This window comes from Nicotiana attenuata, unplaced genomic scaffold, assembly GCF_001879085.1.
Source record: "Nicotiana attenuata strain UT unplaced genomic scaffold, NIATTr2, whole genome shotgun sequence".
Classification (NCBI taxonomy): domain Eukaryota; kingdom Viridiplantae; phylum Streptophyta; class Magnoliopsida; order Solanales; family Solanaceae; genus Nicotiana; species Nicotiana attenuata.
The window spans coordinates 159,644-184,935 of NW_017672422.1; the positions used below are offsets into that span (position 1 = coordinate 159,644).

General features: G+C 35.5%; 3 protein-coding genes and 1 long non-coding RNA gene across 4 annotated transcripts; 3 read left to right on the forward strand and 1 right to left on the reverse strand.

Moving 5' to 3' along the window:
- Window positions 1-8,549: 8,549 nt before the first annotated feature.
- On the forward strand, window positions 8,550-18,811 carry LOC109213128. Its single transcript, XM_019376889.1, has 17 exons — window positions 8,550-10,133; window positions 10,202-10,288; window positions 10,369-10,619; window positions 11,662-11,754; window positions 11,916-11,997; window positions 12,202-12,261; window positions 12,329-12,381; window positions 12,712-12,878; window positions 14,216-14,426; window positions 15,226-15,283; window positions 15,387-15,443; window positions 15,586-15,831; window positions 17,361-17,428; window positions 17,544-17,600; window positions 17,674-17,767; window positions 17,893-18,033; window positions 18,117-18,811. The coding sequence occupies exons 1-17, from the start codon at window positions 8,943-8,945 to the stop codon at window positions 18,195-18,197; spliced, it is 2,997 nt and encodes a 998-aa protein (XP_019232434.1). The 5' UTR covers window positions 8,550-8,942; the 3' UTR covers window positions 18,198-18,811.
- An 835-nt stretch (window positions 18,812-19,646) lies between these two features.
- Window positions 19,647-21,426, forward strand: LOC109213129 (cyclin-dependent kinases regulatory subunit 1). Its single transcript, XM_019376890.1, has 4 exons — window positions 19,647-19,777; window positions 19,906-19,975; window positions 20,087-20,147; window positions 20,990-21,426. Exons 2-4 carry the CDS (start codon window positions 19,923-19,925, stop codon window positions 21,140-21,142), a joined length of 267 nt encoding a protein of 88 aa, XP_019232435.1. The 5' UTR covers window positions 19,647-19,777; window positions 19,906-19,922; the 3' UTR covers window positions 21,143-21,426.
- Window positions 21,427-21,816: 390 nt separating this feature from the next.
- Window positions 21,817-22,474, forward strand: LOC109213131. The gene is made up of 2 exons (XR_002065959.1): window positions 21,817-22,083; window positions 22,253-22,474. It is a non-coding gene; the product is annotated as an uncharacterized LOC109213131 (long non-coding RNA).
- A 1,035-nt stretch (window positions 22,475-23,509) lies between these two features.
- LOC109213127 (probable transcription factor At1g11510) lies at window positions 23,510-24,190 on the reverse strand. Its single transcript, XM_019376888.1, has one exon. It carries the CDS (start codon window positions 24,188-24,190, stop codon window positions 23,510-23,512), a length of 681 nt encoding a protein of 226 aa, XP_019232433.1.
- Between the last annotated feature and the right edge of the window lie 1,102 nt (window positions 24,191-25,292).

Genomic DNA, 25,292 nt, shown 5'->3' on the forward strand with positions numbered 1-25,292 from the left:
GACACACCAAGTCAAATAGATGTAGTAGTATTTTTTTAGTTTTATAAATAAAAAAAAACTCGTGATCTTTTAGAAGTTTGGCTAAACAACCTATTATTCTCACTTTAACCTTTTCTCCTTTCGTAACAGATTTTTTTTTAGAAAAAAAAAAAAAACATTATCTTCTACACATTGGATATTTTATTTATTTATCCACTCTTTCAAAAAAAAGTTCAAACGCAATTTCCATCATAAAATAATTAACCCTCCAATAAATGAAAAGCATTAAAGCAAAATTTTATATTCCTTAAAAATAATTGAGAAAACTATATAGTATAACCGCTTTACAAAATAATTACAGAAAATAATATACAAAGAATATATATAATCAATACATTTTTTTTGTATATTAGCTAGCGAATATAATTATATTTGACTGAGCCTGTCGACCAATGCTCCGCATTTTGTGCAATTTTGAAAAACAGGGCCAACTATACAGAGTCCGGAACCTAAATATTGGTTCTTTGGACTCAAAACACACAAACGGGTGTTTTAAAAAAAAAGACCTTTTTATATATAACGTATAGAAACAAGATGCTATACATTGACGGTCACGGCTACCGTTAAGTATAGTGTTTTGTGTTTATACGCTATATGTATAGCGTACTAACAGAAAACGCTATGCTCTGACTATGGCCCCACTAATAAGTGAACTGACAAATTCAATAATTTAACTGTATAGCGTGTGTTTACAAGACGCTATATATAGAAAAATTTTACCATCCCGGCCTATCCATTTCCTATATAAAGTGGTTAAAACTTTAAGAAAATTCGTTCACATACAATTCTAACTCCCTTCAATATTTTCTTGTTGTTAAATTCCGAAGCATTTTTTTCGTAATGTCTGAAGAGCGTAGAATAAGAGTTTCATTATAGTTGGGGGGGGGGGGGGGTAGGGGAGGTGAGGTTGTGACGGAGAATAACTCTGTGAGGTATACTTTATCTCCACAGAGTCATGTTAAATTGCCTCTTAGTATGTAGTACGATAAATTGGTATCGTTGTTACGTAAAAAAATGAGTGAGAGGAGGCGTTCGGTGACACTTAAAGTAACCGGAAGATATCCGTATTCCGTCACTCCGCAAGGGGCTGCTTTTTACTCGGAGTTAAACATCTACGATGATGAAGCTTTGAGGGATTTCTGAGGACTCCGGATGAATACCGGGAATATCTTGCAATAAATATGTTGGATATATACGTCAAGGTCGAAGACATACCAAGCAATGAGGTGGCCGGACTGGTTCCGGATAACCCCCAGTCATCAGCTGGCTATTCTGGAGGAGTTTTTGCCGGACAGATTCCGGATGAAAGAGTTTTCCTTGATTTAAACTTATCCCCGCCTGCTATACATAATTCACAAGAGGAGTGGTAAGCTTCAATTTTCCTTTGTGTTACGATGTACATTTTTGTTATATTCAATTTCTATTAACGCTCATATATTTAACAGGGGGTACAGGCCGGATTTAAATTTTATAAATTATGAACCCGAGCATAGTTTTGGTGGTCCATCCGGGAGCCATCACGTACATGAAAATGTCCATCATGAAATTTCATCACATTACAACTTGTAAGTGAAGTGGTACGGCTATATGAGAAGTATTTTTTAAATTCAGCATCTTATTAATTTGTTGATTGTGCAGTGAAAACAAGCATGTTGAAGCAAATGTACTCACTCAATTGCCCGAAGACGACGTATTAAATCGGGATATGTCAGATGCACAGAGTGAGGAAGAGAACAGTGATTATGACAACAATGCTGATGAATCTGGAGACGAGACACCCTTTGGTCGTGAGGATGGTGATGAGGAGGATGAGGAGGAAGGACCTGATGCCACGAGAGAGTATGCTCCACCCCTCCCCCCACCCCCCATCCCCAGACGAAGAGTGTATGAGTCTCAAGTGCCGTTTCATTCAAGGGAGGTTCCTTACCTTGATAACTTGCCAAACATGCCGGATGAGGAAGCTCTCACAAGGGATTTTGATGAAATTCGGACAGCAATGTGGCATGAGTCTAGACCAACGGTGCTGGCAAAGGGCATGCTTTTTCCTGATAAAGCGCGCCTAAGCAGGGCTTGTAAAATGCACAACGTAAAAGAGTGTCGTGAGATGACGGTATGGGAGTCAAGTCCTGTTGTATACAAGGTTGTTTGTCGCAGATGGTTTTGGCCATGTCATTGGATGTTGCGTACGATGAAGAAGAACACAGGTATGTGGAAAGTGGGTAAATACATTCCCACCCACACATGCGAAATGGACACATTCAACGGGAATCATTTCAACTTGGATATTGACTTGATTTCTCTTGTTCTTATTCCACACATCGAAGCGTCCATAACGTATAAAATCAAAGAGTGCATTACAGCAGTCCACCAGGAACATGGCCATACAATTACTAAAAGAAAGGCATATCTCGGGCGCAAAAGAGCGTTTGAAATAGTGTATGGTAACTGGGATAAGTCATTTGCAGATCTCCCTAGGTACATGGCTGCACTGCAGCATTTTAACCCCGAGACGGTTGTTGAATGGAAGCTTGAGCTAGTGCAGGTAAACCAGAATATATATTCAATTACGTGTTCTGGGCGTTTAAACCAGCAATTGATGGTTTTTCGCATTGTCGGCCCGTAATATCCATAGACGACACTCATGTCTATGGAAAGTACGATATCAAGCTGTTGATAGCCGTGGCAGTAGATGATAATAGACAGATATTTCCTCTAGCTTTTGCTATTTGTGCTAATGAAAGCCAAGAGACGTGGACGTTGTTTTTGAACCACTTGAAAGAGCACGTTGTCAAACAGCGTTCCGGTATTTGTCTAATATCCGATCGGCATGGTGGTATCTTAAGTTCTGTGGAGCATTTGCCTGCATGGCAAGAACCTTATGCCTACCATCGTTACTGTGTTAGGCACCTTAAAGCCAATTTCCAGAAGGCATATCCCAACAAGGATCTCCATGATTTGATGTGGATGGCAGCAACAGACCACCAACAGCATAAATTTCAGCTGTACATGGAATATATCATGCAAGAAGATGAGGCAGCCTATCGTTGGTTAATGCGACATGACCCTGAAAAGTGGACGTTGCATGCGGATGGTGGCAGACGATGGGGAACTCTGACTACAAATTTAAATTCTAAATTTTTAATTATTTAATTTTATAAAGTATATATAAAATTCTAATATTTAATTATTTAAATTCTAAATTTGTATAAAGTATATATTTTCATCTACCATTCTAATAAATACTTAAACTACAAGGATTCTACGCTAAAATACTATACAGTTTACTACGCTAAAAGTTTCTACATTTTGCTACGCTAATAAATAAACTAAATATAAACAACATATACATTTTAATCACATAACATTAACAAAAATAACTACAACAACACTAGTTTCGCAAATCAAACACATATGATATGGAAATACTAATATCTAAGTCCGGATAAATATAACACACTAGTTTTGCAAATAAAACACAAAAGGCCATGGAAACACATTCAATAGGCAGTGTTATACATTATTATACAAGTTTGGACAAAAAATAAATCAAAATACCTCGATGTTGTGAGTGTTTTGCGTGAAAATTTGAAGACGAAGGAGTTAAACCACGAGTCCAGAATGCTCTACTACAATGTGGGACCTACTTCCTTAACCCTTTGTGTGACGGGAGGGGCCCACAATTTTTTTTAAAATACGACCAGTTATGGAGTTGGGGGGACCAGAAGAGAAAGAGCTTTTACAAAAAATGGGGAAGGGGGACTGTCGATGAAGAAGACGACGGGGATTATTATAAGAGGGTATAGCGTATGAATGGAAAACGCTATATACATATAGCGTATAAACACAAAACGCTATATTTAACAGTAGCCGTTACCGTCAATGTATAGCGTTTTGTGTTTATACGTTATATATAAAAAGGTCTTTTTTTTTTAAAACACTTGTTTGTGTGTTTTGAGTCCAAAGAACCAATATTTAGGTTCCGGACTCCAACTATACAAGCCAAATCTACGTGGCAATTTCCCTATTTCTCTTTTTTTTTTTCCCAATAAAAATTCGTTTTACGCGCGCCTGGAAGGTGTTTGATTCAAAATCCAAAAAACACACAAATGCTAGATATTGTTTTAGTTATTGTCCACGAAGTTTCGCGTTTTCACCATAAAAATAAAAATAAAACCAGGAATAGTTAAAAGTGGCTATCGATTGGGCTGCTGACATTATTATCTCTTGGACCAAAATGCCCTTGCGTACATTTAATAGTAATAACGCTGGATTACTATGCAATAAGTTATGATACATCGAATACTATACAATGGTTATTTAGTTTTAAAGACATTTTTATCTTTAGATTTTAAAATATATGTAGTCTTATTTACATAAAATAATACATACCTTTTAGTGTAATTATATGGGTATTAGTAATGAATTTTTAATACTATCAATAAATGTTGCATTAGTTATATGCAGAGTTTAATATAGTCAACCGAATACTGTATTAGTCGGATTTTTTTTCTTATTTTTCTTATGTGACAAATTAAACATTGTATTACTTATTTGTAGGCGTATAAAATTTACGGAATTAAATTAATTTAGACTATATTTTATATTCAAGATATATTGGTCCAAATAAATAGTATGGGCTGATATAATTGGATTAATTATGTAAGTCCAACATGTATGGATTAAATAAATAAGTCTTAATCCATTGGGCTAGCCCATTTAATTGGGCTAAAGTGATGAGCCCACTTTATTAAGCCCAAGATGTCATCTTCCTAGAGGCCCAGTTTGGTGCCACGTGTCAAATGACGTGGCATGCCAAGTCAAACGGAAGAGCCAATAGGATCATGCCACGTGTCAAAATGACAAGGCATGCCCAATCACACTGAAAGGCCAATGAAATCGTGCCACGTGTGCAAGTGACATGTTCTGGCCAATCAAATGCGGCCATGTCACCCTTCAATTTGGTTGGTCGGAAAGAGTTTGTTCTTATCATGACTCTTCCCTTCCACAACTATAAATAGGGGTCTTCATAACTCAGAAAAGGCACCAGAAGTTATAACAAGAAGCAAGAAAGAGCTCGTGGATCAAACACTGCAAATTCCTCCACAAGTTTCAAGCTTCAAACAATCAAGTTCAAGTTCAAGCAATCAAAGTTCACGTTCAAGAAATCAAGTTCAAGTTCAAGAACGAAGAACAAATCAAGTATTCAAGCTCAAGAACGAAGAACGATTCAAGTATTCAAGATCAAGAACGAAGTCAAATCAAATACAAGGCGTTCAAGATCAAGGCTACTTGTTCGTGATAAAATTCGTGGCAACAATTAAAGTGTTCGCGACGGATAAATCAAACACAAATTCAAGATCAAGCTCAAAGGCCCTTGAATTTATACTAGAAAAGTAGAATCAGAGGAATCATAGAGATTGTACACTCAAATATTCAAAATCAAATACTATGATTGTTGCGATATTTTCGGTCTTGATTTTATTTTCTCATCCGCAAATTTATTGTCTACATTATCTGCGGTGATTTTTTTTTATCGATGCAGCCAAATAGAACAATATTAAAAAGCACTAGATTATATTAGTTAGGACATCTAAAAATAATATTATTATATTGCGAGATTAAAAATACTTAGGTGGTGTATTACAAATTTTTACAATGGCATGATTTGCTAAAATCCAAAAAAATAAAAACAAGAAAACTTATATAAAGAATAGTATAGATGACATAAAATATTTACATATCTCCTACTAAATAGATAAAAATGATTGAAAGACTAAAATAAGCACTTTATTTATAAGTATATATCTAATATTGCCTATTTGACAGGTAAATATATAGAATAAAATTAATTAATGTTAGATTTTCGAAATCTCTTCAAAGTTTTGGGTCCACAATTCCTCTAGTATTTATACAAGTAAAACGTTTAGGGTTTCATTTTGTTGCAACAGGTTTTCAGCAGCAAACTCGTTTCGTTGATTTGTTGTGTATCTTTTTAATTCGAAACTTAATCGGTGTACAATACTATAAAGGTATGAGATTTTGTATTATTTTCGTAATTTTGTTCATTATCATGTCTTATATCATTCGCAGTCTCATTATTCGAGCAATTAATTCTCTTATTTGTTTGTATATGATTGGTAACTAGTAAAATTGAATCATCTATGGAGAAAAAGCTAAAAAGGAACATTCGTATGAGTTATGACTACGGATGACCAAGATCTAGTTTTTCACATTTGCTATTGTTGCAATTTTACATGTCCGTTTGATTAGTTTTTCATAAAATATTTTCCTTTGTACCAAACGCATCCTAGATGGTCAATTTAAATGTTTAACCGTTTGGTTTAGAGTTTATTGGTTATTAAGCATGTCTTTTGATTAGAAAGCATACCAACAAAGTGGTAAAATAGTAAACAACACATTTTCTTAGGTTGGTGAAATTCAAATGAAGATTATGTTATCAACTTTCAACATTTCGTTAGAGCATCAAGTGTCACTTTCCAAACCATTAAAGTGTTTAAGTTGAAGATTAACTTTACATTATTAATTAGACTACAACCAAATGAAAAAATAATAAATAGGCTTGAAACAGTTTGACTTTATTTGTCAAAGCGTAATTACGTATGTAATAAAATATTAAATATATTATGTATTACTTTTGTCTCGGATAATTGTTGCAATAAGCAGTAAATGCATGTATTCCTTTTATATGGTTTGTTTTCTTTGGACAATATCAACTAAAAATGATAATTAAATCTTCAAACTCAGTTTAACATTTTCCTTGAATATTGTGGATTTCATTGTTATTGACATGAAGTTAAAGTTAAAGTTAAAGTTAAGGTTTGTGGTATAATATAGTCAATTTTTTTGTTGCTTTAAGCAAAGTTTACTAAGTGAATGTAAAACATTTAGCTCTATTGAATGTTCGAACCTGAAATTTTTAGTTAATAAGGATGAAATGATCATTACTGTCTCTATATCTCACTTTGCCCCATAGTGATCTATCATTACTATCCAGGCACACCCCTAACGGTATATTATTATTCATGACTTAATGCAAAAAAAGAAACTAACATTTGCTAGGAAAAACTAGGCAACACCTACGTTTGCCCATTTTATCCTCTTATTTTCATTTAATATGTATCTTTTTGTACCGTAAAAATAGTCCCTAATATTTGCACTGGAATAAACTGTTTATATCACACCTTTGAGGTAGATTTTGTATGAACACGCGATACTTTACGGACCGTATAATCCTTTTATTTTCATTTAATATGCATATATTGAGAAACATACACTTTAAATTTCATTTCACACTCTAATCCCTCAAAGAATGCAAACAACATTAAGGTGTGTTTGGTATGAAGGAAAATATTTTTCGGAAAATATTTACCAATTTTTCCATGTTTGGTTGACTTAGATGTTTTGGAAAATATTTTCCTCATCAACTTATTTTCCTCCAATTGGAGAAAAATGTTTTCCCTATCAAGAAAAGGGAAAACATTTTTCAAAACTCTTTTTTAACCTTCCCCACCCTATTTTCCATCCTCACAACCCCACCTCCTGCCAACCCACCCCCACCCCACCACCCGTCCACTCCACCCCTACCCACCCCGCCCTCCAACCCCCACCCTAAATAGAAATATAATTAATGGTACTTTCTTTTCATGTTATAGATAGAGTATTTTTTTTTTCATTAGAGTATTTTTCTTTTCATGATATAAAAAAGTATTTTTTTTATTTTAACAAAATAAAAAAACTTTCTTTTCATGATGTAAAAAAAGTGTTTTCTTTCCTTTCAACAAAATGATATAGTAAAAAGTATTTTATTTCATTTCAACAAAAAAAAAGCTTTTTTCATGATGTAGGAAAAATGTTTTCTTTCATTCGACAAAAAAAAAAAAATTTTTTTTTCACGATGTAGAAATGTATTTTCTTTCATTTCAACAAAATAAGTATTTTCTTTTTATGATGTAGAAAAAGTATTTTCTTTCATTTCAATAAAATAAGTACTTTATTTTTCGCTCTCTAACCAAATACTAGAAAATATTTTCCGGAAAAAGTTTTCACTCACCAATCAAACAAGGAAAAATAAGTTATAAAACCACTCATTTTCCATGAAAACATTTTCTTGAAAAATATTTTCGGTGGAACACATTTTCCTTCGTACCAAACTCAGCTTAAGACAAGCATGAGTTTAGAGGTATAAGGATACACAAACTAAGAAGCTTCTTTATCATTAGGTTTTGTTGGATAGATTAGGAAATATAACACTTGTAGATGTTTGAAATATCATAAAAAAAAATTGCATTGTTGTTTTTCTTCTTAGAAATAATATAAAAGAACTTGATAAATCATTCTGTTTCAACTGCTAATCCATCAAATTGAAAAATAACAGGAGCATAACTAGTGGTCAAACAACAAAAACAAAAACTCGAGGGGCTTCTCGTAAATAGCATATTTCTCTAACACCATATAGACTATCAAGGGTAATTTAGGAATTTAACATGTATGTACACAACCTTTCATGTTCTTGAATGAAGAAACCCCCCTTCTCTATCTTTCTAACGATTTACAGGAAACCCTAACTGTTCATCTTTTTTTTTCCCCCCTCCCCTCAAAGTTGTTCCGTTCAGAAAAATCATACCCTAAATCGAAAAAATCAGACATATGTAAACATATATTACGTATATTACATATATCTGACAATATTATGCGTGTATAAGAATTTTATGATTGTGCATGATTGAGAATCATTATCAGGAACAAGTTTTAGGTTTTTGTTTTGTTATTTTTGTGTGTGAATATGCTAGGGTTTGGCGTTTGAATTTTTTTATGAATTTTGGTGGTATCAGATTGGATCTGTTGATCGATTGATTAGTGTGTTTGAAGGTTATTTTCTTGCAATGGCAAACGGTTCGGAGCAAGGGGAAATTGTGGTTTCATCTATTAGGACAGGAATGAAGCGTGAGTTTGCAATGATGCTGAAGGCTCAGGCTGAATGTGGCATTGCGATTGGTCAAAGGAGGGTTACTAGGTCACAGTTGAGTTCTCAGAACAGTCCCGGGAATAATAGTAATAGTGCTAAGGTTTCTGCGAAAAAGAGGAAGAAGGAGAGTAAAAATGGAATTGTGGGTGAAGATTTGTCAAATTCGAAGGAATTTGAGAGCAATGGGGTGGTGAAAAGGGAAGAAAGTCTGGTTGTTTTGTTGAGTGAAGAGGAGGAGCCAAAGAGTGATGTGGTGGATTTGGATTGTAATAGTGATGATGAGAAGAAAAGTAATAAGATGGATGAAGAAGTTGCTGGTAAAAATGAGCAAAATCGTGGAGATGATAGTAAGGCTAAAACGGTTAAAATGGCAAACGCCGATGATAACTTTGTTGAAGCAATGCCTGAAACTGTTCCTGTGTTAGCTGTTACTGCTCAGGGTGATGGTAAAAATGAGCAAAAAGATGATACTAAGCTTGAAATGGCTAAAACAGCAAAGGCCGACGAGTGCATTGTTGAAGTTATGCCTGATATTGGCACTGAATTAGCTGTTACTGCTCAGAGTGATTGTAAAAATGAGCAAAATTGTGGGGATAATAGTAAGAGTGAAATGGGTAAAACGGCGAAGGGCAATGATGGCTTTGTTCAAGCAAAGTCTGAAAGTGTTACTGAATTAATTGTTACTGCTCTGGTTGATGGTAAAAAAGAGCAGAATTGTGGGGATGAAGATAAAACTGAAATGCTCAAAACAGTGAAGGCTGATGATTGCATTGTTGAAGCAAAGTCTGAATTTGTTACTGAGTTAGCTGTTTCTGCTCAGGGTGATGGTAAAGATGAGAAAAAGGTGTCATTTGAGATGCCCACGAGGCGGTTTACTAGGTCTGCTTTGAAAGCGAAAGAGGAAACAAAGGTATCTCGGTGTGATAGCATTAAGATTGAAGAGGAGGTTCATGAAACTGATTCTGTAGGAACTATGTCTGCTCCTGCAAAGTTGGAGTTGAAGATGTCCAAGAAAGTTGCACTAACCAAAATTCCCACCAAGTTGAAGGATCTGCTTGATACAGGTTTACTGGAGGGTTTACCTGTTCGCTACATTCGTGGCACGAAGGTGAGTTTTAAACAGTCATTATTGAGTTGCAATTATGTTTAGAGATTAACCAAATCCTTGTAAATTAGGTGAGAGGGCGTCCGGAAACAGGACTTCGGGGAGAGATTAGAGGGCCAGGAATACTGTGCTTCTGTGATAACTGTCATGGGACATCTGTAAGTGTAGCTCTTTGGATTTCATTCAGTAGATTAGCTGAAGTATCCATTATATGATATAATCATTTTACTGAATATAGGTTGTTACGCCAAATCAATTTGAGCTGCATGCGGGTAGTGCCAACAAACGTCCACCAGAATACATCTATTTGGAGAATGGAAAAACTCTGAGGGATGTTTTAATTATGTGTAAAGATGCTCCTTCTGATGAACTGGAAGCAGCCATAAAAAATGCCATTGGAAGTGCAGATGCCAAATTTTATGTTTCAGCATGCACGCCCGGAGAGGAGTTGAAATCTACCCCTTCTGAAATTAGTGAAGCTAGTAGCAGGTATGAGCATCTAGCTATTTTCATCCTTACTATTATTAGCAAGATTTTTGTGTCTGATGTTTTTGACTACTACTTTGATATTATTAAGATTCCAAGAAGATGTGGAAATATTTGTATCTTAAAAGCCTTACATATTGCTTTTGATTTTGATGTGATATTTGGCTTTTTGAAACATCTTGAACACGAGTGGTCATTTACAAAAGTATTTTGTGTTGCTCTTTTCTCTTTCATTCTTTCAATTGGTGATGGTTGGTCGGGGTTGTTAGTTGGCTTGCTGTCATATCCAGATAAAACTTCCATCTTGTATAAGGCTTTCTACTGAGGTGCTTTTGCCATTTGCTCTCCCTTTTTCTTTTCGCTTCCTTCTTTCTTCCTTCCTTGCTTTCCTCTTCTTCTTGCCCTTCCTGAGCTGAGGGTCTATTGGAAACAATCTCTCTACCTGCATTAGGTAGGGGTAAGGTCTGCGTACAGTCCCTAGACCCCGCCTGTTGGGATCATATTGGGTTTGTTGTTGTTGTTGTTGTTGCTTTTGCCATTTGCTTTGACCGTTTGATTGCAATGTCATCATCTTTTCCTTTAAGTGACGGATAGCTTAAAAGGATGAAAATGCCTCATGGTCTGTTTTTGTTCACATATTTCTCTTCATATGCAAATGCTGCTTAACTTCTTTCCTTCTTTTCATTTCCTTTCTCAATGTATGAAGCTAAGTCAATAATCTGGTTCGAAGTTAGTGCCATACAGTTGGACTTGAGCCCAATGATTGCCATCCTTCGTACTGCATCGTTAAAGAATGATAACTGCCTGAACCAAACATCTGCTGACTTTATATGTTGATTTTTTTCTCTCCTTCTGTTGTTGAGGTGATGCTGGACCATTACCATTATGTTCTTTCCTTGTTTTAGATGATTAAAACATTTGCCTCGTGCTTTTCCTCTTTATCTATTTTGTTGTCTTATGATTCCTCACCTTCAATGGTAGCTATTTGTTACTTGTCGAGAACTTATAGGTTATCTCAGTTTATTATTTGCCACATTTGTTTCAGGCCCACCTCATCTGTGCCTGTTACAAAGTTGACCGATCGAATGCCTTCTGGCAGTGGAACTCAAAGCAAAGTTCACGGAAAGTTAACTAGAAAGTAAGCCTTTTTTCCTGTTAAAGTTTTTTTTCCTGGTCTTTGATGATTTATCTTTGCCTTTGCTCTGGCATCTAACTGTTTCATTTTTTCTATTACCTTGTGCATACTGTTATTGCTTCCTGGTGCTTCTTTTTGACTTCATACTTGCTCTGTCTCTACAGGGACCTGCGGATGCACAAACTTGTATTTGAGGAAGATGCACTTCCTGATGGAACTGCATTAGCATATTATGTCCGCGGACAGGTTAATATTCAACTCAACCAATTGCTTTTCACATGTGTATGGTAAACATGCTGGAAGTTCGTTCTGTAGATTTATACATTCATAGTTCTCACTTGCTGCTCTTTTGGTGAAATAAAAGTTACCTATCAAAAGAAAAGTTTGTTCAGTTGTTTTTTACTTATCCACATTCATTGGGATTCTAATTTTCTTCCGGTCTCCTGGCAGAAATTGCTCGAGGGTTATAAGAAAGGTCATGGAATTTATTGCTACTGTTGCAATACTGAGGTACGTAGTTCCTGTGCTTATCTATTAGAATCAGCTTTCATATGCTAATGTCCTCATGCTCTTACAGGTCAGCCCTTCACAGTTTGAGGCTCATGCAGGTTGCGCTTCACGTCGGAAGCCGTGAGTGTCTGTTTCTTATAGATATGTGGTTTAATCTGGATAAGTTGTGTAAGGAACAAGGACATATCCTAGTCATCTTCCCAGTTTTATCACCTTTTTTTTTCTGATTGAGTTGTGGTTTCTACATCTTTATCTTTTTGGATTTAGTTGTGGGTATGTTACATCTTAAAGGATGATGAGAATGATTATTTGTTGAAGTCAAGAAGCAATTTGCGCTGATACAGCAAATAGATTAATATAAAGAAAAGAGACCCCTAACTAATATTCTTCAAAAGCACAAATGGATTAAGTGCAACTTCTTTGGCTGAATCCTTTTGTGTTGTTTGACAGTTATTTGTACATATATACTTCCAATGGGGTGTCTCTGCATGAGTTGTCTATCAAACTTTCAAAAGAACGAAGGTCCTCAGCTGAAGAAAATGATGATCTCTGCTCCATATGCGCTGACGGAGGGGATCTCCTGTGCTGTGACAATTGTCCAAGAGCTTTTCACTCAGGTTGATGTGTTTGATACTATCTTTCTTGGGTCTCCTTTTAACAATTCGGTATCTAGTTGTCTTAGGATAGTGCAATATGTTGATTGTTTCAATGATGCATATTTTTTTCTCAAAAGACCCTTTTTATTTCTATTTAGTATAGTACAAGTGAAATAATGATATACTAACAATCTGATATTGCATGGGTTGGTTTAGAAGGACTAGTGGAAAAAGAAATAGACCTGAGTGAAGTATCAACTTGTTCCCATTTCCTTATAGACATTGTATGAAATGAGGCGTAGGTACCTTGAGTGTTGTCCAGCAAGATATGGATGCCTTATACAGTGAGAAGGTGGCGTACAAAATTCAGAGTACATAGTCAAGTGGATCTCCTTTCATTCTCTATAATGTAGGACAGTGCTGCATCAACTATAACCATGGGTGCTTGCTCTCTTACATAGTTGCTAGCCTCTTACTTGCGACTGAAGGCCAGTTTGAATCATAAGGCTACTCATCATCATGTATTGCCTTCATAGCCTTCTTGTATGCTAAAGGCATAAACTCATCCCATCGAAATGTGATGAAATTGTGTTAAATTGTAATTGGTGTGCAATTTATGCCCATCGATGTAATATTTTGTAGGTGTGATTCTTTTAATCTTTGTTGTGTTTCTCTAGTTTCTTCCACAAGATACCTGTATGCTCCTTTTCTTTGATGTGCTTAGGATGAACTACACTGGAGATGTCTGTAAGATGTCTCTTGACTTTATTGTCACCTTGCAAACCTATTTGATTTATCAGTTGTCCCTTCGTTCAAATAAGTATACTATGTGTTCAGAATATATGCTTTAATTGCTATGTGTTTAGATACTCCATTTATTCCATTTTTACGTGTCACCATTTGACTTGACTTTGGGTTTAAATTGTTAATTTGATTTTTCTAATGGTAAGTTTATTGGCAAGAGGGAACCATTTCTCACCCAGCCCTACCTACCCTATGTATTCGAGGGAGAGGCTGGAACCGAAAAAGACCAGGTTCCATCTAGTTTCAGTAGTTTGATAGGGAGAAATTTTGAATCTGAATATTCCAACGAGTTTATTTGTGAAAGTTGGATTACATAATATTAATGCAATGGTGTCAAACAATTTGGGATATTCAAAAATGGGAAGAGCATCATATAAATTGGTGGTACAGAGGGAGTAGCTATTCTGAAATGCAGAATATGGTTTTTTAGGTTTAATGATCAGACTGCAATGTGATTTTTATGAGTCATCAAACTGTGGACGTCTGACAAGCAGCGTAGACTTCGATTTTCACGTGACCATTACGTGCTCATTTCAATCTTGTTTCTAATGCAGAATGTGTTTCTTTGCCAAGTATTCCCACGGGTACCTGGTATTGTAAATACTGTGAAAATATGTTTGCAAAAGAAAGATTCGTCGAGTTTAATGCCAATGCCATTGCTGCTGGAAGGGTTGCTGGAATTGATGCCTTTGAACAGATAACAAAGCGTTGCATTCGCATGGTGGAAGCTCTAGACACTGAAGTTAGTGTTTGTGTGCTGTGCAGGTCACGTTTCTTTTCCTTTTCCTCTACTAAGTCAACTCAATTTTATAGATGACCACTAGTACTTGCATAATGTTTAAAGAGCAATGATGCACTTATGATGTCCAGATGGTATTTTTTTAGTCTTCAAGGGCATTCTTTTTGTTTCTTTCGGTAGCCTGTGTTGGGCATATCTGGACCACCCTTGAGGAAAAAAACTATTAGTTTCATCTTATATGACGGTATTTGACTAGACGCGTAAGATAATTGTTTGAAGTATATATATCATATTAATGATAATGGAGGAAAAATTGTAGAGTAATGGTTGAAAAGTTAGTTCGATAAAGAACCCATTATACTGATTTCCAAACCGTGCGCAATTGGCCCTCGGAATAGTTTAATAAATCTGAATTCTAGAGAGTTGTGGAAGTTTTATAGAATTGGAATGATGTCAAACACTTTGGAATATCTCAAAACGAAAAGAACGTCATATAAGTTGGAATTGGGGGAGTATTGCATACTTGATAGTAACGAGGTGCGGAATGTGTTCCAGATATGCTTAATGCCTGGAATTTGGATCATAGTCCTGTAATATATCATCCCGTGATAGTGATCATCACATGTTCTCTATACAAATATCTTGTCTTTGGGGGTGCATTTAACATTGTGCCGCTGCATCATCATATGTCTATTGAGGCTTAGTTAGATGTGTATTTTCCTTCAGTTGCAGAATAAAAGATATACTAGAACTGTGTCAAAATTGAACATTTCCCTCTGTTGCTATGCTGTTCAGGAGTCTCATATCATTCATTGATGTTTGCAGGAGTCAGGATTTCAGCAAATCAGGATTTGATGCACGGACAGTAATTATCTGTGATCAGGTATTATTTTGTTAGTATTAATTATATATTATCTCAAGTTTCTATTCTTGTGAAAATTCGCATAATAGTCAAGTATTGAAGAAATTTCCATTCCTTTTTGCAGTGTGAGAAGGAGTATCATGTTGGATGTTTGAAGGAGCACAACATAGATGACTTACAGGTTTGCAGAATTTCCTGTTATATTGCATGTTCTTCTATTTTGTATCTCTCTCTTTTGTCTTGTTTCATATACGGATTCTTAACCTTGAACGTTTTCACACTTACTGATCTCTACGCAACGTTTGAAACCCTCCTCATTACAGGAGTTGCCAAAAGATAAGTGGTTTTGCTGCACAGACTGTAGTAGAATTCATTTTGCTCTGGAAAAGCTGGTATCAGAAGGAGAACAGAAGATTCCAGAGTCTCTGTTCAAAGTCTTGAAGGAAAAGAACGAAGGAAAAGATTCAGAGAATAACTCCAGTCTGGACATTAAATGGCGGTTGCTGAGTGGGAAAATGTCATCTGAAGAAACAAGGGTCTGGCTATCTGGTGCTGTTTCCATTTTCCATGTGAGTTCGTTTTACTAATTTCTTTCACTCCACTTCTTGGTTGGAAAAGAAGACCAACATCACCTCTACGAGGCCTCCTGCTAAGAATTGCAAATTGTGCATCTTTAACAACTCATTTTGCCTCTGAGATTAGATACAACTACCTTTTCCATTACGTTCCTCTTCTCTTTCATGTCTTTTTAGGCATTTACTTGAATAGTCGCAGGTTATTATGCTTTTGTGTGCATAAAGTTAATTCACCCACCCCTCCCCACCTAAGAAAGCAATGAAGCTCCTGGATGTTTGCATCACTAACCTTTTTGAAATCAGAGATAAATATCAATCCTGTTTTTAGGGTGTGTGCTTGATTTGGCATGTCTAAATTCTAATATTAATATATTTATGATCATACTAGTGGAATGCATTTGTTTCTTTGAAAATTTTAGCAGAGTTTTAATGCTTAATTGAAATATCCTTTTAGGTTAGTGAGAAGAGGTCACTTTCTTTCCTCCTTAGTAAGTCCTTTGTTTCGACCCATAATTTGCAAGACTTTTCAAGTGCTTGAGTTATCTTCTGCTGTTTCTAATACCAGTTTCTGGTCCATTTCCTTAATGGTACCGGTTTCTAATACCAGTTCTTTGTTTTGACCCACTGCTATCATTGCTCAGCTTGATTATTATTTGTTTATGTTTCAAAAGTTCCCTTTCTTTATTTAGAATATGGATTAAGTCAAGTTTGGCTGCCAGGTGGTAATTTTTGAAAGAAACTATAACTACAACTAAAAACTAACTCCTGATCCATAAAGCAAATGTGGGGATCCTAGTTGTTAACTTGTTATCTCCTCACTACTAACCCCTTGGGTTGTTGGTTTATGATTGGGAATGGAAAAGAGGACATAATTCAGTCTAGTTGTTTAGTTTGATTTTTGAGTCCGTAGGATTGAATATTGAAGTATTAATGTCCCCCCGATTCATGGGATAATTTTTTCCAATCAGGGTAGTGGGATGATTTCCTATTAGAAAAGTATCGTTTTTATAACTTTGCCTTGTGTCTCTCTTTCCCTTTACACCAATTTTTTTTTTCCTTTAAATTCATGTTTCTTTACTGTTTATTTTCTTTATTAATTTTTTTCTACTACTGATCTTTTGTATAATATACCTGTTAAAAGTATTTAAATCTTATTGTGACTCTGCTTACTATGGAGTGTTTAACACAATGGTAAAGGATATACTGCCACTTATCTAATCCCAGCTTTATTCTTGCCTAAGCAAAACCAGTGACAAATTGTTATAATCCTATTCATAATGCCCTCACAAGTCTAGTGGTATTAGAATCCCAGGTCATCATATCTGCAAACAACTCTGTCCCTGTGCAATGCTGTATTTGCAGTTCACTTGAAAAACTCCAGTTGTATTATAGTCCTATTCACTTGATGTACATTTGAGATGTAGCTAGTTGTGGTGTGCTTGGGAGTTGGGTAGTCTCCACGCTAACTGGTGAGACTTATTATACATGTGAATTGATAATCTGTATTTTGTCTTGTGGCATAGGATCGATTTGACCCAATTGCTGATGCAAGTACTAGCCGTCTAGATTTGATCCCGCACTTGGTCTATGGGTAAGCAATAATGTTTATTTAACATCTGCTTTTCTTTGTTGCGTCTCTTATGAATGCTCTTAGTTTAATTCACATAACCCGGACCTCACTCTGTTTGCATATCATGATATCTCAGAAGAAATTTCAAGGACCAAGACTATGGAGGGATGTTCTGTGCAATATTATTGGTCAAGTAAGAAATCAATTTACCATTGCTCCAGATAAGTATTTGGTAACCCATTCTGAATCACTTTCCAACTTTGCAGTTCTGTGGTTGTTTCTGCTGGCATTATCCGTATTTTCGGGAAGGAATTAGCAGAGCTCCCTTTAGTTGCAACAAGTTCTAATTGTCAAGGACAGGTGACTCTCACTTAAATTTTAAGCTTAAAATGCGTCTGATTTTAATTTGCCCTACCTTGTGAGGATATTCCTTGCCCGTTTAATTTTTTGTAATTTTGTTTTAATTAATTTTGTTTTTCGTGCAGGGCTACTTTCAGTCTTTGTTTTCTTGTATTGAAAACCTTTTGCAGTCCCTGAATGTAGAAAACCTTGTACTTCCTTCAGCAGCAGAAGCAGAGTCAATCTGGATAAATAGATTTGGCTTTAAGAAGTTCACTGAAGAACAGGTAACTTGATACGTGCATGCCTTTCATCTATCTATCCCTTTTTAGTTTGTTTTTTGTTAACCTATGCATCATTCTCCTTGCAGCTCAAAAACTACCGGAAAAATTACCAGATGATGGTTTTTTCTGGAACATCCATGCTGCAGAAGCAGGTTGGGTGTTCTTGATGTGATGATGGTTGGCCTTGGTGGCCTTCATTTTACAGTAAGAGAAGCAATTGAATTTTAGAGGCATGATTTGTTCTGCACATATTTTGTGGAAATTGGGTTCCATTTTTCCGTCTAATACAAAACGATGTATAGTTCTCAAGTTTCGTTTTGGTGTATATAGGGGATAGTGTAGTGTCATCTGTTATGCTTGCTGGATTCGGCAATACAGGCAAGAACTGTCGGTATGTGAATGTACACCTCAGTTGTTAATAGGAGCTATTGTTCGGAAAAATTGGATCATCTCAGTTTTGGAAGTTGCCAACAGATACTCTCTCAGGATTTAGATAGGTGTATTGTTTTTCAGGGTTGTGTACATGAGAAGGTCCTGCTCTGCTCTGATCTAGTGGCTCCATTTTTGCTACATTAACAATTGAAAATTCACCTTAGTTTATCATAGTTGATTTGTTATTTAATCATTGTTAGCTCTTTCTTTGTTGTATGTGTGAAGCTCTTACAAAACCGAACCATGTTCCTAAAATTAGAACAAGGCTTCTTTCCAGAGCAAAACCAATGGGCCGATTTGATTGTTATAGACTCGAGACGTACGAAATGTGTTTAATAGAGTTTCTGTTTGTCTGTTGTTTTCCGCTCAATTGAAAGCGATTAACACTTGTATAACATTTAGATTGAGTTATATTTTTCCCAACATAATTGTTTTCCATAATTATCCGTTAAATCAGATTAGGTTATGTATTTGTTTTTCTAAAATAGGTACATGACGAGAAAATAATTTCTTATGATTGTTTACAATTTGAATAGAACAGAATGATCCAACAAAGATCTCATGTATATTATTTTATCCATATCTTATGACAAAGGGACATATGACTAAAAGAAATTTTTAGTGGGCCATAAAGTGTTTTGAAAAACCCTTAAGTTTAATTATATGGTGTTTAAAAAAAATAATGATTAACTTTAGGCATTTAAATGAAAAATTGGTCAGTTTGCAAGCATATGATAGGTAGAGGACCTTCTCAAAGCAATTTATTATTTTTCTTATACAATTAAGAAGAATAATAGAACAGATTCAACTAAATAGTTGGAATTTGAACTTGTCACACTGTTATTAGAATTGTTGTATTTTGCCTATTGAATTGTCTCTTTTAACACCCTCGTTTCCAATTTATTGGAATCTTCACTAGTGTAAGAGGTAATTTTATATCCATACAAATCGTGATTCAAATTTTTATTTATCGTAACACTCCTATAAATATTATTTTAGAAAACAAATTAATCGGAAACATAACTTTTCTTTTTCCTTGTGCAAAAATAACAAACGCTAGAAGTTCCACATGTATGGAAACATCTAGACACAAATCATTAGTGCAAGCGGGAAACATTCAAAATTTGAAATTCAAAAATGCACCGTTTTCTCCTTTTATCATTTTAAAATCTAGAACACACAATAAAAGGAATACTTAAACATATTTGCTTATTTGTTAAATCCGCTAACGTCATAACGCATTAGAATTCGTTCTTTGCCCTTTCTTTACATCCATTACTCGCTTTCGTCTCCATTCTCCATCACAAACGCAGAGGTAAGCTTCTAGAAGATTCCATAATTTTTTCTAGCTGAAAAATTAGGGTTTTTTTAATTTTCCAGATTCTTCATTCATTACAGATCTGTTTAAACCAATTGTTTTTTTTGTTAATCTACTTTCGCCAGTTATTTTGAACTGAGAAATGGGGCAGATCCAGTATTCTGAGAAGTACTTCGATGACACCTACGAGTACAGGTATTTTTGTTTAATCAGTATGAATTTCAGTAATTTATTTTTGTTTTATCCACTTATTTTTCGTAATGATTTTAGTAATTCATTGGTTTTTGTGGATTTTGTATTTTTCAGGCATGTTGTTCTTCCTCCTGATGTAGCGAAATTGTTACCGAAGAATCGTCTTCTCTCTGAAGTGAGTGATCGCTTTTACCCCTAGGGTTTAGTATGTTTTCATTTTCACTTTTTAAAATTTGCGTATGGAGAAATGGAACTAGCAAATGATAATCAGCATATTATGTGCTTTCATTTTCAGAAGTTCTTCGATTGAATGATTTAGTTGAATGCTAATCAAAATAAATGATTTCGTGTGTGCTATTAGGTTGTCATTTAGCACTATGTGAAAACTCATCAATAGATGTGGCTTTCTGCTGCTTTGTTTCGTGTAGTCGAACAGAATGATTTTGATATCTGGTGTTATATGTGGTTTATGTTGTTCATCTTGTTAGATTACTTGAATGCTGATCAAAATAGATGATATCATGTGTATGATTAGATTGCCATTTAGCACTATGTGAAAGCTCATATGTAGATGTGGTTTTGTGCTGCTTTATTTCATGTAATCCAACAAAATGATTTTGATATTCTGTATCGCATGTGGTTTAAATTGTGTTCTTGTTTGTCGAAGGCAAATCAGATTAATGATATCATGTTGCACTATTGGATTGTAATTCAGCGCTGTCTGTAAACTCATGAGTAGATGTGGCTTTGTGCTGCTTTGTTGCTGTTGGCAAACAGATTTTGATTTCTGATATTGCATGTGGGTTACAATGTGTTCTTCTTGTTTGATTACTCGAAGGCAAATCAGATTAATGATATCGTGTTGTACTATTAGATTGTAATTTAGCACTATATGTAAACTCAATAGTAGATGTGGCTATGTGCTGCTTTATTGCTGTTAAGTGTTAACGAATATATTTCGATTCCTGCTATTGCATGTGGTTTACAATGTGTTCGTCTCTTTTGATTGACAACTAGAATGAGTGGCGTGCAATTGGAGTTCAGCAGAGCAGAGGATGGGTGCACTATGCTATTCATCGACCAGAGCCACACATCATGCTCTTCAGGAGGCCACTGAACTATCAGCAGCAACAAGAAAACCAGGCTCAGCAAGCTATGCTTGCCAAGTGAAGAAACATGTCTCTTGTTTCTTTCCCAATGAATCAAATCATATACAGATAGTAGTGTTCATTTCATCTAGAAATGATATGATAGCTTATGTTGATGTCTAGTTAAATGTCTGAATTTTGAAAATGTGAAGTACTGTAATGCTTAGCTCTTCATTTTGAAGTTTAGGTATTGAAATATTGTGTTCGAATTGATCAAGGTTTATATCTGTGTGCTTGGAATTGGTGCTATATGAATGTTACTGTGTGGATTAAGACCTGTTTGCATTGATTCTATTTGGTTATTTATTATTATTGCTCAAGATTCACGTTTGTTTATTATGTATGATTTTGATGCCCTACGTTTTTAATGGGTATCTTCTCACATTGGATTTTTACCTACTACCATTTGTTTGATTCAGGAATTGTTTTGACTAGTTCTGACTTCTTTAAGGAACATTCTGTTGCTTTTAATTAATACATGTGATTGTTTGTGGCTTGTTGAAACGTTTCATTTCAAGAAAGCACTATTTAGAGATAGGGATTGAATATGGGATTTGGGTTGAGTAAGCTAATTAGGTTGGGAGTGGACCAGATCTTCTCGAATATTTACTGGTCATATCAATAGTTAGCTCCGATCTCTTTGTTCCAGATGTTTGATATGATCCAAATTATTCAGTTAGCAGGCTAGCAGCAACGATGTAGGGAAAGTAGTTAGATCAATATTTTGACTCAATCTCTGTATTTAGTTTCCCTAAATATATTGTCTTGCTATTAGATGCTATCGGCGCTTCTTCCATCTTCTTTAGCTGAGAGTCTATCGGAAACAGTATCTTTGGCTCTCTGCTCTCCCAGGGTAGGGGTAATGCTGCTTACATCCTACCCTCCCCAGACCTTGTTTGTGGGATTTTCACCGGGTTGTTGTTCTCTGTATATAAGTTTCTCAACATAGACCATATTATTGAGGTAATGAGTTTGTAGGAAATGATTTCTTCAAATTTTAAATGTGTAGGTGAAATGTAGAGGGACATTTTATCTGCCAATTTATTGAAAACAATTACGCTAACATGACGTATCTTGTTTATTAGATTATGTTACCTTGTTTCTTTGTCGATTTTAACACAGTTTAAATTAGTCTCATGTGCTGTCAGAAACATAGAAGTGCGTGTGCTGAGGTGCCCTTTCATTGGTGATCTATGTAATTTCCTGGGCCAATAATTTTTGCCACAAGTGGCCTAATTGTGAAGAGGCTCCTCTAGTTAGATGGGCTTCAGCTTTTTCCCTGGGCAGAATTCTTAATCTTATGCACAACAAACGAGGATAAAGATATTTGAATCTTCAGTTTGGTTTGATCAAAGATTGTGGAAGAAACGTGTGATCCATATCTGTTTTTACTTGTTAAAAAATGGTACTCCCTCTCCTTTGTTTCAATTTATGTGAACATATTTTGTTTTTAATCTGTACCAAAATAAATGATCCCTTCCATATTTTGAAACGATTTACCTTCATGTAATAATTTATAGCCACACAAAATATATGTACCTTATTTTTAAATACATGTTCAAAAATCTTATTTTTTTCCTTAAACTCTGTGTTCAGTCAAATAAGTTTACATAAATTGAAACGGAGGGAGCATCATTTTAGAATTTGCACTTGCTTTGTTCTTTTAGAACTTTAAACTACCTTCACGTTTCTTCCCCAATCTTTAGAAACCTGTATAGATCTCTGATACGAGCTTACCTTTGACACCCGTAGATTATACTCATCCATTCTTCGTTTGATTGATAAAATGAATTCAGAATGTGTGCTGCTTTGTGAACTGTCGAGCGGACTATGATCCAATTGAGTTAATCCGTCAGCTGTCTACTGATTATCTATCTCTGTTTTGAAGTTCTTTTTCTCCCCCTGTTTTGAAACTGTGGTTTGAAGTTTAATTGTCAAATTCATGTCATCACCATTGGACTGACTGGCTTAAGTTGAGCGACAGTCAGTGAAAATCTATATAACTGACTTCAACTCACCAGTGATTGAGATTTAGCAAGTGACCTTAACTCGCTTGTGATAGTGAGATCTAGTAAGTGGCTTTTAACTCAGCTAAATGTTGCAAACCACTTCCAACCTTGATGTAAATGGTTTATAGTTTCACTTTAAACATCAAGGACTTTAAATCAAGTAAAAAACACCACCCTAAAAAAAGTTATCCATTGGAATAATTAAGTTACAACAGAGATCATCGAAAAGCACAGTATGTTACAACAACATTTCTAATAAGCTGCAAATTTACCAATTACATCAATTCTACAACAAGCCTACCCTAAAAAATTCAAATCCTTATTTTACTAAAAAAGGACTACCATTTTCCAGAGTTGAAAATCAAACCCTTCCATTTTCCTCAATTTGCCTCATTGTCAGTCCCCTTAGAACCTTCAACAACCAATTTCAACTGCTCATGATACAACTTAGCCTTATTCACCATAATCTCAGCTTCTTTCAATCTCAACTCCATCCACTTCTCATTCATCCTCTTCAATTTCTCCTTTCCCAATCTCCTCAATCCTTCTTTACAATACTCACTTCTCCCAAAAATACTCATCATTTCACTTACCAAAAAAGGAAACTCCTCCAAATTCACTTCTTCTTCAACTTCAACTTCAACTTCAGCTCCTTTTTCTTCTTCACAACTTCTATGCAATTCTACCCCTGGTTCTTTTCCCTTAGCAGCGTTTCGACCCCAAATCTGGCGGGCAATTTCGTAAATCTTTTTATCATGTGGGGTTTTAATAAGGGATTTGGACCTAGCGAGCTTGTGGTACTTTTCTTTGAGTCTTTTCAGCTTTTTTGCGATCTGTTTCTCTGTGAAATTGCCGTTAGAAGTGAATTCAGAGTTGTTTGGGGAGCCTGAGATGGTTTTGAGGAGTTGAATTTCGTCATTTTCGGTGAAGACTCTGTGGGCTTCTGGGGTTTTTGAGAGTGTTTTGGTGATGGGTATTGATTTTTCCGGTGATTTAGGGGAGTTTTCGCGGTGGTTCGCGGCGGAGGTGGGGTTTCTCTTACGGCGTGGTGGGGTTGTCATGGTTTTTGACGATGTATTCGATGAAAGTTGAAATTTTGAGAAAGCTCTGATCTGTAAGTGTGAATTGTGAACGGTTGGAAATCGCACATGTTACTTGACTAGACAAGGAGTTTAAAAATGAATAAAATTTTTTAAATCTTAAAATATTTTAAACGAAAAACGCCTAAAAAATGTCACTCAACTAATATAAATGACCTATTTATGTCATCCGTTAAAAAGGTCGCTCTATTCATGCCACTAATATTATACTTTTGGCATATTTATATCATTGTCTACTTACATTTTCATTTTTTGATTTTAAATAAGAATTAATTTTTCGACCCCACCTTTGCCATGTATCTTTATATTATTGGTTCTTCTTTACTTGACTCTACATATCTTTTAGCACTAATTATGGATAATTAACCATGCCCAAACCGATAAAATCCAACCATCTTTTAACCCAACCCCTAAATCCTTGTCACGATCTAAAATTCAACTAGTCGTGATGGCACCTAACCCAACCCGCTAGGTAAGCCAATTAAGAACTATCCAATTTAATGAGACTTTTTTTAGACAAATAATGTCACGACCCGGATTTCCCACCATCGGGGGTCGTGATGGCGCCTACTATCGGAACTAGGCAAGCCAAGCATTTAAATATTTTTCTGATAACATCCCAACAATAATAATAATACGAGTCATTTAAATAAAAGCGGAAGTCTTTAAAACATAGATAACTGAAAACCCAAAGATGCGGAAGTTTAACATTTCTCTACCCAAGACTCGTGTCGCTAACTCACGAACTACTAAAGAGTGCTAAGAACAAGTCTGAATAGAAATACATCAACGTTTGTCTCGGTACAAGGAAAACAAACTATAACATAGAAGGGACTCCGGCCTGCGAACGTTAGCTAGGATACCTCGAAAGTCCCTGGACTGAAGTCAGCTCCCGATCAATATCCTACTGCTGTGGTCCAAAAGCTGCTCCGGTACCGTGATCTGTGCAAAAGAGCACAGAAGTGTAGCATCAGCACAACTGACCCCATGTGCTGGTAAGTGCCTGGCCTAACCCCGGCGAAGTAGTGACGAGGCTAGACAGGGCTACCAAACCAACCTGTAC

Excerpts from the sequence above, each read along its gene's own strand:
- LOC109213128 (XM_019376889.1), top strand. The coding sequence starts at position 8,943 with ATGGCAAACGGTTCGGAGCAAGGGGAAATTGTGGTTTCATCTATTAGG. Across the intron at positions 12,382-12,711 it reads TGCGCTTCACGTCGGAAGCC|TTATTTGTACATATATACTT; the intron begins GTGAGTGTCTGT and ends GTTGTTTGACAG. Across the intron at positions 15,832-17,360 it reads GTGCTGTTTCCATTTTCCAT|GATCGATTTGACCCAATTGC; the intron begins GTGAGTTCGTTT and ends CTTGTGGCATAG.
- LOC109213127 (XM_019376888.1), bottom strand. The coding sequence starts at position 24,190 with ATGACAACCCCACCACGCCGTAAGAGAAACCCCACCTCCGCCGCGAAC.
- LOC109213129 (XM_019376890.1), top strand. The coding sequence starts at position 19,923 with ATGGGGCAGATCCAGTATTCTGAGAAGTACTTCGATGACACCTACGAG. Across the intron at positions 19,976-20,086 it reads GATGACACCTACGAGTACAG|GCATGTTGTTCTTCCTCCTG; the intron begins GTATTTTTGTTT and ends TGTATTTTTCAG. Across the intron at positions 20,148-20,989 it reads AGAATCGTCTTCTCTCTGAA|AATGAGTGGCGTGCAATTGG; the intron begins GTGAGTGATCGC and ends ATTGACAACTAG.